This window comes from Epinephelus fuscoguttatus, linkage group LG12, assembly GCF_011397635.1.
Source record: "Epinephelus fuscoguttatus linkage group LG12, E.fuscoguttatus.final_Chr_v1".
Lineage (NCBI taxonomy): Eukaryota > Metazoa > Chordata > Actinopteri > Perciformes > Serranidae > Epinephelus > Epinephelus fuscoguttatus.
Genome location: NC_064763.1, coordinates 19,755,775 through 19,769,116, shown reverse-complemented (window position 1 = coordinate 19,769,116; position 13,342 = coordinate 19,755,775). Strand labels below are relative to the sequence as shown.

The 13,342-nt window shown below is 40.1% G+C and overlaps 1 protein-coding gene across 1 annotated transcript in view; it reads left to right on the top strand.

Annotated features, from left to right (window-relative positions):
* LOC125899044 (myotonin-protein kinase) overlaps window positions 1-13,342 on the top strand; it is a 27,349-nt gene extending 14,007 nt beyond the window's left edge. Inside the window, exons 2-15 of the mRNA XM_049593198.1 lie at window positions 647-738; window positions 974-1,057; window positions 1,281-1,376; window positions 1,520-1,668; window positions 2,942-3,035; window positions 3,190-3,387; window positions 3,487-3,735; window positions 4,708-4,787; window positions 4,886-4,982; window positions 5,160-5,347; window positions 6,700-6,797; window positions 7,752-7,813; window positions 8,069-8,182; window positions 11,536-13,342. Coding sequence (XP_049449155.1) covers window positions 647-738; window positions 974-1,057; window positions 1,281-1,376; window positions 1,520-1,668; window positions 2,942-3,035; window positions 3,190-3,387; window positions 3,487-3,735; window positions 4,708-4,787; window positions 4,886-4,982; window positions 5,160-5,347; window positions 6,700-6,797; window positions 7,752-7,813; window positions 8,069-8,182; window positions 11,536-11,637 — 1,703 coding nt within the window. The 3' untranslated portion in view covers window positions 11,638-13,342. The remainder of the gene's footprint in view (window positions 1-646; window positions 739-973; window positions 1,058-1,280; window positions 1,377-1,519; window positions 1,669-2,941; window positions 3,036-3,189; window positions 3,388-3,486; window positions 3,736-4,707; window positions 4,788-4,885; window positions 4,983-5,159; window positions 5,348-6,699; window positions 6,798-7,751; window positions 7,814-8,068; window positions 8,183-11,535) is intronic.

Here is a 13,342-nt window from a genome sequence, read left to right as displayed (position 1 = left end):
CAGAATATAATACGAAAGATTTATAGCTGTAACTCAGAAACGGACGGTGGAACTGAGTGTCACTGAACAGGGAAGTGCTGTGCTGATTTGATTTCCTAATGAATCAGCCTATAATGCATCCTATTGATTAGGAACATAGAATATTATACTCAAGTGGTTTTCAGGAGATCCCTCAAAAATTGAGGATATTTTGAGTAGTGATGACAGATACAACACAATATATCTATACAATGTGTTTTAAAGCATCACTTTATTCACTGATGTGAGTTAACCACTCATGAAAAAATAAATTAACTCAGGTTTTTTGTTGAAAAAAAGGTGTGTTAAGACCATTTATTGTCATTATTACTATTAGGTTGTTTCTTGCATTCATATTCTCATTCATTTGAATTTTCTACCTAAATGTGTAAAAAATAAAAGAAAATCCTTAAGATTTTTTCAAGAGGTCAGTAGTGGTTTACCCCCTTTGGTACTGATTTGCTTGTGAGGTAAATAAAAACCATATATACCATCCCTCATTTTCATGGTCCAGGGATTAATACCAGCAATACTTTATTTCCCGTGTCCTCTCTTATCTGTAGGCTACATTATAGCACACAAATTTTCTTGGCAGTCACACTCTCGCTCCTCTCTCCACCAATAACAGCTGAGCCCCTGGTGAGGCAGGTGAGGAGGACTCGCATCAAAAGAGAAGACTTTCACATCCTGAAGGTGATCGGTCGAGGCACATTCAGTGAGGTGAGCGGGTCTAAAACAGAAATTATGCTTTTAAAATTATCTTAACTGATCTGACAAGGAGTTGATGAGAATAGTTTCCAAAAGGATTTGAATTATTCTTTTTTTCCTGCTTTTATACTTATATATAAAGTTGTTGTTGTTAATAATTTGCAACTGGATGTAAAAGTTGCACTTTAAGCCATACTCAAAGATGCTCATCTTAATCATCCTCACTATAATCATATAACTGTTGCAGGTTGCTGTGGCGAGGATGCGAAGCACACAACAAGTATATGCTCTGAAGATTATGAATAAGTGGGACATGCTGAGGCGAGGAGAGGTAACACACAAACACAAAACCCTGCTCACATTCACAGGACAGAAAATATGGGCAATTTTCTTACTGCGATGCTGGGATGAGATGGAGGATAAAAGAAATTGTGCTCTTAAATTTAAGCTGCATGTTCTTCAGTTGTTTGTGGCTCAGTCTGACAGCTATTTAGCCATCTCTCTTTCTCCTTGTGGGTTTTACCCAGTTGTCTTTATGTTTTTGTCGTACACAGACAGCATGTTACCAGGAGGAGAGGGAGGTTTTACTGAGAGGCGACAGACGCTGGATCACAGAGTTGCACTATGCCTTTCAGGATGACAACTATCTGGTGCGTATAAAATGAACACATCCAATCAGTTATGTCAAGTAAATGTTTTGTATGATTATATCCTGCTAGTCTTTAGTATGTGTTGTAATATAACTGAAATACCACTGCCTTTTTCCTCACCCATTCACCCCCTCCTCCCTCAGTACCTGGTGATGGATTACTATGTAGGGGGGGACCTGCTGACTCTGCTCAGTAAGTTTGGAGACCGGATCCCTGAGGACATGGCTCAGTTCTACTTGGCTGAGATGATCATGGCCATTGACTCTGTCCACAGACTGGGTTATGTTCACAGGTAGACTATTCTGCTCTTTAAAATGGTGCTCATGATGTTTTAATGTACAAATACTGGTACCAGGAAGTAAGACTTGTCGGACAATTAGCTTTTGATTTACCTGAAATTTACATGGTGTGGCCAACAATTGATTTACACTAACATGACGTATAAGTAGTGTGTTCTCTAACGTCACATAGTGTACACAGGAAGTGGGACTAAATGTGAAATAGGTCATTCTAACGCCCACACTCTATGACGGATATTCCATCTCACTCTTGAGTGCAGGGATCTGACTTCACCCCCGAGTTGTGTGAAGGTGCGAGGGCCCATTCATCGCTGCTTACAAAATTTACAAATTAGTTTTAAAATGCAACCTCCTAAAGTCCCTAGAGAAACTGTAACTTAAAGGGACAGTTGATCCCAAAGCCAAAAACACATATTTTTCCTCTTGCCTGTAGTGCTATTTATCAATCTAGATTTTTTTGGTATGAGTTGTCGAGTGTTGGAGGTATTGACCATAGAGATGTCCATCTTCTCTGCAATATAATGGAACTAGATGGCACTCAGCTTGTGGTGCTCAAAGTGCCAAAACATACATTTGAAAAACCTCAACAGCAATGTCTCTTTTCAGAAATCATGACCTGGTTACTCAAGATAATCCACATTCCTTGTTGTGAGCAGCTTCATGTAGGAACTATTTTCGTTCTACCAAACTACACCCTCCAACCGCATCACTGTACAGAAGGAAAGGTGCATCAAGCTAGCTCACATAGCACCACTCACCTAGTTCAGCCGAGGAAGACACCATAAATGTTTGTATCTCACGCTGTCATTATCACCTCTTGCCCATGACTAGATGCACCCCTCCTTCTACGCGGTGATATGGTTGGCAGTTGTAGATCAAAAGAAACTGCTTACAACAAGGTCTGTGGGTTATCTTGAGTTAGCAGGTCATGATTTCTGGAAAGAGACATTGATGCTGAGTTGTTCAAATATATTTATTTGCCGCTTTGAGCACCACAAGCTGCTATTTTGTTCCATTATATTGGAGAGAAGGCAAACATCTCTACAGCCGATATCTCCAACGCTCTGCAACTCACACTGAAACAATCTAGACTGATGAATAGCACTTTTGGTTATAAGTTATAAGCCAAACAGCTCACACCAAAAACATGGATGCTGTCTCTGCTAGAACTGCATGAGAACACTGCAAACAGCCTATGATATGTTGTTTTTGACTGATGACTTTCAGAGATGACAGTGTCCCCCCTCCGTCCCGTTTCTTACGCAGAGACATCAAACCTGACAACATCCTGCTGACAGCTGACGGACACATCAGACTAGGGGACTTTGGTTCCTGTCTGAGGCTCCTAGAGGATGGGATGGTGAGAGCTGACACAATCTTAGACAGTTTAATGAGGTATACTCTTCAAGGGAAAAAAACTGCCAAACATCAAATCATGTTCGTACAGGTCATAACCTTTAGATTATGCTTTTTTGTGTCTGAAAATCCATCAGCCTATTCTGATTTCATTGCAGGTTCACTCTTCCCTAGCAGTCGGGACCCCTGACTATTTGTCTCCAGAAATTTTACGGGCAGTAGAGGGAGGTGGAGGTTATGGTCCTGAATGTGACTGGTGGGCTCTGGGGATCTGTGCCTATGAGATGATGCTGGGGACCACGCCCTTCTATGCAGAGTCCATCTCTGAGACGTATGCAAAGATCATTCACTTTCAGGTGAATAAACACACTGATACCGACAACTGCTACTGTTACGTTTGGGTGGTGGTAGTTTTAGCACACCCAAGCTTTTCTTTCTTTTCCTTCAATGCGCAGGAGTATTTTGAGTTCCCCTCTTCTGGCCCCGAGGTCTCAGACAAGGCTCGTTCCTTCATCACTGGGCTCATCTGTGAGAGGGAAGTCCGTCTAGGGAGGAAAGGCTCCAGTGACTTCAGGAATCATCCCTTCTTCAGTGGACTCGACTGGGGTTCCCTGCATAAGCACCCTGCTCCCTTCCTGCCTGAAGTGTCTAATGCAACGGACACCTCCAACTTTGACATTCTGGATGACAGTCTCAGTGAAATGGTATTGTCTTGAGAGAATGTTACTCTCCCTGTCATGCACTTATGATGGAGCCTTGGTTGTGTCTGAAAGAACAGCCTGTATTTGTTATCACTGTGAGCAACATGGTTAAAGGGATAGTATGGATCTTTTGAAGTGAGGTTGTTTGAGGCACTTATCCATAGTCAGTGTATTACATACTGTAGATGTCAGTCGGCAGGCTCCAGCTTGGAAACTAAGCCACTTTATCTTGCCATCTAACAGCCCTTTCCGACTTGGGACTGAAGCCATCTTTCAAAGCCAAACTCCACTGAGAAAAACAGTAATTTAACATCACTGAACACAGGGGCTGCTGTTCTTCTGCTGTCTCCATCAGTTTGCTTGTTTGTGTTATTGTGTGACTTTGCTGTTTAAAAGGGCTAGTTCGGATTCACCAGAGTCCCACAGTAACACAAACAAACAAAGTGATCGAGGCAGTGATAGACCAGCAGCTCCCACGTTTAGCAAGCTAAAATGAGTGTTTTTGTCAACGGAGTCTGGTGGCTTTGGAGAGCATAGGTGGGGAACTGAGGACGATAACGGCGTACTTGTCGGAAAGGGCCGTCTGTGTCAAGATTAAACTGTGAACATATTCTCAATATAGTGTACGCCTAAACTGTTGTTGATTTTTTTAGGTGCCTAAAATACGTTTTGCTGTTTCACTCGGTCCACAGCAGTGCATTGTTTAGCTTCCATGGTGGTACTCCTGTCTTGCTTCTCCAAACTGGGAATGTGCTTGTACCTCTTAACCTCATAAAACCCCAACTATCACTTTAATCCTCCACACTTTTCTATGAGGAAACCCCAAATAATTTTATGTAACCATCTGCAGATATTTTTGTGGCCTTTAATAACATAATTTAACAGAGCTTTTAATCATGATAAAATCTGCCTTACAAACTTCACATAATAAAACAACACCTACTGGTGTTTGTTGGTATCTGTTGTGTTCTGCAGGAGACACTGTCTGATGTGATGGACAGAGCTCCAGTGGGAGTGCACTTGGCTTTTGTTGGATACTCTTACACCGCTACCTGGTAAACTTGAATTCATGGCTTTATTTACATCCAGCAACTCTCACTGGCCTTTATATGAAGTCTTCCTTGGTACTGTTTAATCTGTCTCTCTTTTATAGTCAGACAGGTGCCATCGACCGCAGTCAAGACATCATGATGCAGATTGACCACACAAGGCTCAGGGACTGTGAGAGCCTTTACAAACCAGAGAAAACGGTGAGACATCTAAAGTCTGTACATGTTGCACCTCGCATTTTTCCATTTGTCAGGCTGCACCTGTTACTTTATATATTTTTATACATTTTCATTCACTGACAACAAATATTGTGTAGTTTTTGTTGTTTTCTTGAGCCTGATCCACCCATGGTTTGAATTCAGAGCCAGCTGTGGCAGCTCACAGACACTCTACAAGACGGCCTTCCGGCTCTTATGGAGCTCCCGCTAACTCTGGAGCAAGGTCCAACTGCATCCACGCAGACCACCACTGGGGAGGAGGAGGTGGAGGAGGAGGAGGAGGAGGAGGAGGAGGAGGAGGAGGAGGAGACTGACCAAATATCAGGACTTGATGATGGCTTGCAGAGGTATGAATTGAGTTGGTCTATGTCGAAATATAAATACCATAAAACTTCAATTTAAAGCCTAGTCCCAATTAAACGCCCGCTGCCTTTTACTAACCTAGTATAGCTACACATTTTGACAAATAGAAGCCTGTCTCAATTAGACACATGGTCTGGTTGCCAAGCAGTTCATTTTTCCCTTTTTTTAAAGAAGTTTTTTGGATGTATAAAAGTGAGTTGTTGGCTACCTCAAATAATGTGTCCATTCCTCGATTACCCTGTAAGTTATTCATACTCCTTTAGTCTGTAAGGGTCCTTAGATCAAAAGAATCAAAATGGTTTTCATAAAAATTCATCAAAATTGTAAGTATTGTTTTAACAGGATAAAGTGATGTTGTGTCGGTGTGCCAGGTGCCGTAACTCTCTCTCTTAATGATGTGCTGTATGTCAGAGCTAGACTGAATAAATGATTCATAATTGATACATTGCCTGAAGCCTAATATTTAAACAAGTAATATTCATACTGTTTTCACTAAATAATTTGAAAAAGTGTAAAAGTGAACCACCACATCACTGCTGATCGCCACACAAGACAATAAATATAAAGGGAAACTTTGCTGATATTGAACCAGCTGTGTGGCATCGCAGTGTGTGCAGATAAACGGTGTTTGGCTTCAACCCCGTGCTGCTGCCAGCACCTGGACCTCTGATGCTGAACTGGCAGGGATCTCCAGGGAAAGTCAAACAACCTTCATCTGTGCACACTGTGATGACACACAGCTGGTTGAACATCAGCAAAGTTTCCCTGCTTCCCTTCACTGGTTCCTGTACAGCAGGGTTGGTCTTTGTTTCACTAATATAATGATTAAAAAGCAAAAGCAGCATGTGTATACATTCAGTAGGCTATATCTTCAGTAGCTAGCTAGCTAACCCTACATTTTTCAGGGTCTAATTTTGGTTTTGGAACAGGGAAGAAACGTATATCTTTTTCCAACCTCTCCAGGTAACGAGTATCATTAATACACGACGTGCCCCAGGCACAACATTTAGCTCCAAATCCACAAAACCAGCCTGAAAATGAAGGAAATCTGAAATGATGGAGCACAGTTGTGTTGTTTTTTGCACCCTGGTCTGAGCCGGCCTGATGCTATGTTATGATTGGCCAGTTTGCATCCAGGGGCAGGACTTAGTGAAGGGTCAATTTAACATGACTTCTGGTATAAATCATGCTCACTTACAGTCTTCTATCTTACCATAGAAAGAGATAATTTTGTTTATTGAACAGATACAGATACACACAAAAACATGAAGATATAAAACAACAAGAAGATACAATGAAACTTGTAAAACTCATTTGTGTCTTCTTTGCCCACCAGACGGTTACAAGAAGCAGAGAGGAGATATTGCCAGCTGGAGAAAGAAATGGAGAGATTGAAGGGGGAGATGCAGGACTGGAGAGCCCCCAAAGAGACAGGCAAGGGATCAACACCCCTGCTTCCTCATCACGCCATCATCATCATCTTCATCATCTTCTGTTCCTCTCTGTTTCACTTTATATTGTATGCCATGACACCATAGAAACCAATATGATTTTGACACTGTGAAGACCACAGTCATGGAATGGATCTTTTCATTGTTGTAGTTCAGCTGAACACAGCTACCAAATATCCATGCAACTGTTGATGGAAAGCAATGGAACATTAAAAGCCAGAGCCATATACACGTGGCTTTTGTTTTCATTTTGTCAAATTTAACCCAGTTGGTTGAAAAAAAAAAATCTCCTCTATGGCTGTTTTTAGAAATGCCAGGTATTTCAGTAACATGACCTAATCACAGAGACATCCACACAGCCAAAGTAGTACTTTAACAGTCCTCAGTATCTTAAGAACAACATAAATGTGAGGTGGAATGAGTTCCAGACAATATGAGCCACTCTGAATAAACACAGCGCTGCACAGTCCTGGCAACATCTGCTTATATTGGAGGCCTTAGTCAGAACATGGTGATAAATACCCACTCTAAGAATAGCCTTGGTATGTAGGAACTTGGATGCCCGTTTCCATAAATCAATACAGTGTCATGAGCTTTTTAAAGAGGCAGTGATGAGGGTCTTTCTGCTCCTGGACTAATGGGAGATGGGTGTTATGAATAATGACCACAAGTTGCAAACCCATGTGGACAAACCGCATGTACTGTACCTCGCTCCATGTGTGATGATAAAAACTCACTCCAGTCACTGCTTTCCCCATCGCTTCTCCTCTCCCTCCTTTCACACTCACGCCGTCATCCCTTTCATCATCACAAATATGTACTGTTTTTGTATTATTACAAATCTGGCTGGCCAGCAGTGCACCCAAAGGCTGAATGCCTGCAGCAGCGCCGCCACACATCAAGGACTCTGATGTTCCTCTCTCTCCTCCAATCACAGCACTGAGTATCTACCCAGCATCTCTTGCTCTGCCTGCCCACTGTGTGGACCCATCAGGGGATGTAAGCCTATCTTTAATCCACTTTTTATATTATCTTTCTCTGCCTGACATGGAAAACAAAACACTTCTAAAACAGCATGTAAACTTTTTGATTCTCTAATTCATTTGCAGAAGCTCTGCAGTTGTTGCTTACAGTAAGTAACTAAGGGCAGGCTTGCTAATGGGCGAACAGAGAGTTTGACTGTATGACATGACATTTGTAAAGCTGGCCAAGTTCTTATTCAGTCAGCTAACTTCTATTTATGTTTCTGCAAAGCTGCTGTCTGTTCACTGGTCTGACTTGCATGTGTTACAGAGGGAGAGAGCGCCCCCAGGCTGCCATTACCCGCTGGTGATTCCTCTCCACCGCCACCTGCTCCTGTTCCACAGGGTACGGACACAAACAGTAATCTGCACATACATACATAAGGATTTTAAAACATTGTACAGGAGAGGTAAGAAGACAGAATGGCTTATGAAGATGCCTCCCCTATTAAAAAAACAACAATCATACATTAAAAAGAAAAAGATAAGAACAAAGATTGCATGATATTATATTAGAGTCCTTTTTAGATGTTTTCAGATAATAATAAAAATAACGTAGATGTTGATTGTAGTGATGGAAGTAGGTTGTTCCAAAGAGATGATCCTCTATATTTCAATGAATATTGATAAAGGGAAGTCCGACAATTTGGTAAAATATATGATATATGAAATATATGATAAAAGTCCCAAGCCCTTTCATGCATGAGTTATTACGACCCCAGCCAAGATTTTTTTTCTCAAGTGTTTTTATATATAAACCAATCAAATAATGCTATATATCATGTGGAACTATAAAAATATATTTTAATGCTGTTAATCTATTGTGTTAACATTTTTTTTGTTAACAAATTCTAATACTGTTCAATACCATATACAAAAGGCAGAACTTAGCTCTCTACTCTCTTTCTACACCTCCCTCCTATACCTACCTCCCCCCTTCCCTCATTCAGCTCCTTCCTCTTCACTCCTCAATACACTCAAATACATTTGAAAACTATATCTTTTTTATTTTTGTCGCAAAAAATCATAAAATTTGATATTTTTTGTATTGAGAGAGAGGTTTTTCATCTTAATATCATAATTTGACAATAGATGATAGCTCTTCATTTGCTTCTCGAATAAATGTGATAAAAAAATTTTAAAAGAGGCAGTACATTTTTGCAGACCCTAGGCAGGTCATTTGTGTAAATTAAAAACAAGAGATGTCCAACTATGGAGCCCTGAGGTACTCCACAAAGTAGCTTAGCTCTATTTGAATTATACCTATAAATGGAGACATACTGTTCTCTGTCCTTAAAATAATCAAGCAGCCATTTTAATGCAACATCATGAAGGCCATATTTTTGTATTTTTGCATTAAGGAAGTGTGATCAACAGTATCAAACACCTTTGACAAGTCTAGGAATCTGCCAAGAGAGATTTTCTTGTTGTCCAGTGTTGTAGAGATTTTGTTAACAAGCTGCTAAAGTGCCATTTCTGTTGACATTTTTTGCCTGAAAAACCATATTGATGGCCAGAATTTTGCTCTCATCCAGTCATTTTTCAAGTGACATGAGATTCGGAATGCAATACTGACATTTTTATTCATTTCTCAAAAAATAGAAATACAAAAATATGTGAACACTCAATTACAATTAAGTGCTGCATTCAAAACATTATTTAATTATGAGGATGTCTAAGAAGAAAATTATATCAAAACTGAAAGTACTCATTATGCAGAACAACACCTCTTGGCAGTGTTTATTTATTCATGATTTGTCTCTTTTAATGATGCATCAGTGTGTAGGCAGCGTTTTAATATTGCAGCTGATCAGGGTGCAGATAATCTTGACTTGTAATCTTGGCAGTTTAATATAACAATGCATCATATTCTATAAACTAATGAATGGTTTTGTATATAAACTCTTAAAAAAAATGTAGTGCAATATTGACTGACTTTTAATGAAGAAAATTAGCAGAAAATAGAAAATAAAAATGGCAGTAGTAAAGTACTTACCTCAGTAATTGCACCTACATGAGTTACATTATCAGTGGTCATTATCATTTGTTTTAACCTTCAGAAGCAGTAACCTACATGTAAAAACATCCCACCTACACCATAAAGTAGCATATTTGAAAATGAAAAGACTACATTTGCATATTAAAGCCCTCATACGGGCCACAGTACACCCACACAGGTGTTCTCACTTTGCCTCTTCTTATGAGTGCAGGTGGGCATGTGCACATTAACTCACACCTTTATCATAGATAAAACTAAGGTCCTCGTGTATTATCCAACAGCATGCGGCCACATCAGGTGCCTCTCAGCTCAAGGACAGAGTCTTTCCAAGGGAGAAGAAAGATAATATGTAAGAATCTACAGTGTATTCAGTTGAGACTTAAAAGTTAAACTACATACATTGCAAAGTAACCACCACAGAGCTCAGAGCTCTAGGTTGACCTCCGTCTCTGGCGAGCTCAGTGAACAGCATCTTGTTTTATCTCCAAAGTAACGGTGATATGAGAAAGAGAGTCAGGGTGTAATGTTATGAGAGTAGAGTGTCCCAATTGTGTCCATACTGCATGCAACAGTACGTACTTGTTAAGGGCAGCTGCAGTACCTACTGAAAGTTAAAAGGATGTAGATTCCAGATGTCCAGATTCTTTACCAGAGTCAAGACCAACGGGCACACACATGCTTCTTTAATCTACAACAGAGCAGTTCTGCAGTGTCACTAAAGTATAAGGTACTGGAGAACGTTCTACCCTCTCCAAGTGGTGACACTGTTAACTCTTTGCTCTGCAGAGGCTCTTAACACAGTTGAGCCTTTTGGCTTAAATGAAAACCTGAACTTTTTTTTTCATTTTCTTTCTTTTGTTACACATGATGGCTGTAGTACTTTTTTTCTACATTTGTACTTTCTTATTTGTATTCTGTACTTAATATTTTTGTAATTTAAGGAGATATCTGCATTATTTTGCTGCTTGTGTGATTGGTGCATGGTGTGTTGCATCGAAAAAAGCAACTTCCACTTGTGGATACACCATCCAATAGATTTGTAATCCTGTTCCATCAGTTATCCAATGAAAACTGCTCAGCTGTTATATGTTGACTATATATGTTTGTGCCTGTATGTCTTCGAAGATGCAGTTGTGTTAAAAAGTTAGTCCGTTTGCACTTTGAAAGGTCTGTAGGAGCCAGAATATGTACTTAGCCTCTGCTGTTTATTATTTGTTTTAGGATGCACATGTTCTTTTGGTCTCTTTCACTTCCGGTAGTAACTGACACAGGTGTGGGTGAAGTTTCACATTATTTTACATGATACAAAAGTGGACAAGGTCCAAAACCTGATCACATTTTATGGTTGACACTTGTTTATTTATGATTAATAATGTTTGTAGTTTGATATGGCAACAAATTTGACCAATTTTAGCAACTGTAACAAGCTAAGACGCTGTTAATTAGGAAGTACTCCTCTGAAGACATTGGCACTTTACTGTCGTCTTGTTTGAGGACACTGGGACTTAACTGTCATTGTTGTTTAGGTTTTATACTTGTCAAGTCCCACTGATCCCAAATAGCTTGGAGAACTCAAATATGCCTACCAAACAAAAGTTGCACAGCATGATGTGTTAAAAGCCAAAATCAACCCGGTATATAATTTAATTTAATTCAAATATAAAAGAGTTAATCTTATTCTGTGTTTTTCTGTCCTCTAGGTCCGCCTGCCACAGGTGAAGAGTGAGTCATACCTGCTGGTGTGTGCAGAGGGGGGGGAGCTCCAAGCCTGGGAGAGACACTGTAACACTGAGCTCTCCTGAATGTGCTGTAAAGTTGGCACATGCTGACTTCTCCCACTGTAGCAGGACAGCTGAGCCCCCGCTCCACTCTCACTCCCTGCCCCACCCCTCAGCCTCCTAAACTTTCCAAGACAAAGGAGAAGCAGGACTAAAATGCTTCTAATGAGAGCTGCTGAGGGTCATTACTGTACACCATTTTCATACTGTAATGCGGTTTTCCAACTGATGTGATGAGAAAGGTAGGTCAGACTGCTGGGAGCTAATGAGGAAGAAAAGACGGGGACATCTTCTGACCTGCTTACCAGACTGAACGCCACGATAGAGATGCACTGAGTTGAGAGCACACTGAGGGAAAGACTCAACTTTAATGTGTGACAATGACAATGATGTTTTTATTTGAGTGACACAGAGAGGGGCCAGAATCTCTTGAGTATCATTTATATGCACCTAGGGGTTGTTTGTTCTTGTGTTGCACTACTATAGGCATGTTTTTGCTGTGCCTTGTTTCGTATTTAAAGGGTTAGTAATAGTGACGTCTCTATATTAGCTCGGGGCCAGCACAGGCTCTTACAGTGTGAAAGGTGTGCTGCAGAAATAAGGCAAACATAGCTGAGTGGCAGATGTGTAGTGTGTAACATCAGATATGAAGCACGGAGATAATTCAGGCCGTACTGACAGCAGCTGTGTCATTCATGCTTCACACTGACTGGCTCATTCACAGCTGTGTGGCTATCAGCTGACTCCACATCCAGTCATCTTCATGCAGACATACAGTGTTGCCATTATAACCAGGCCTGTAGAGCTAAAGCCAGTCCAAAGTCCTCCAATGCAATCCTACTCCCCATGAAATTTATGCCTATACTACCAAAAATGTCTGTTTCTTTCCCCCACATTATTCATAATAATTAAATTATCACATTTTATCCCTCTACACAATTGTCTAAATGGCTATTTCAAAGCTCTCTACACATCGCCAGGAATATAATTCTGATGTAAATGTATGATATTTCAGGGTATAAGATATCTCTTTACTTGAATTTGAAGTTTTTGCCTTAAAATGGTCGCATTTAAGAATTCGACTGTTTTGAATTTACCAGAATCAGGCCTTAAAATCTCATCATGTGTGATTTATGTCAAACTGTAGAATGTGAATTCTTCCTCAGGTTTTTTAAACCCCAAATTCCCTGAAGCTATACTGATAAAGTTAAATCATAATGTGCCTTTCTCACTATTATTTCGCTGACACTCTAATGCCAGCTCTGTTTGGTGCTGCAGCTTCCCCCATAACCTCAACCAGGCCAGTAGCCAGGGCGGGCACTTTATATTTTGGAACTGAAAATTAATTTGAAAACCAGTCCTGAACTGAAAAAGCACACACTGGCATTGGAAATGTTGTATTTGAGAGATGTTTTGGTGCACTGATGATGGCAGAAAGGAATGGATGTGTCATTTTAATGTTTAGAAGTTGGCTACTTTGTTTCTATAGCTTTGAAAAAAATGTCAAAGTGGTTTTATGTGTTTAGTATTATTTGTAATTTATGTTGCTATTCTGGTTTCGGGTCTCTTTTTCTAAATAATGGTGTCTTGTGAGCCTGTTTGGGCTGGGCATAATATTTATGCATGACACAATGATAATAATTAAACTCAAATAAATGAAGTAAATCAATCACATATTGGAAAGTTGTATTAGCACTGAAACAAGTACTGGCACTGAATAAATCAAATA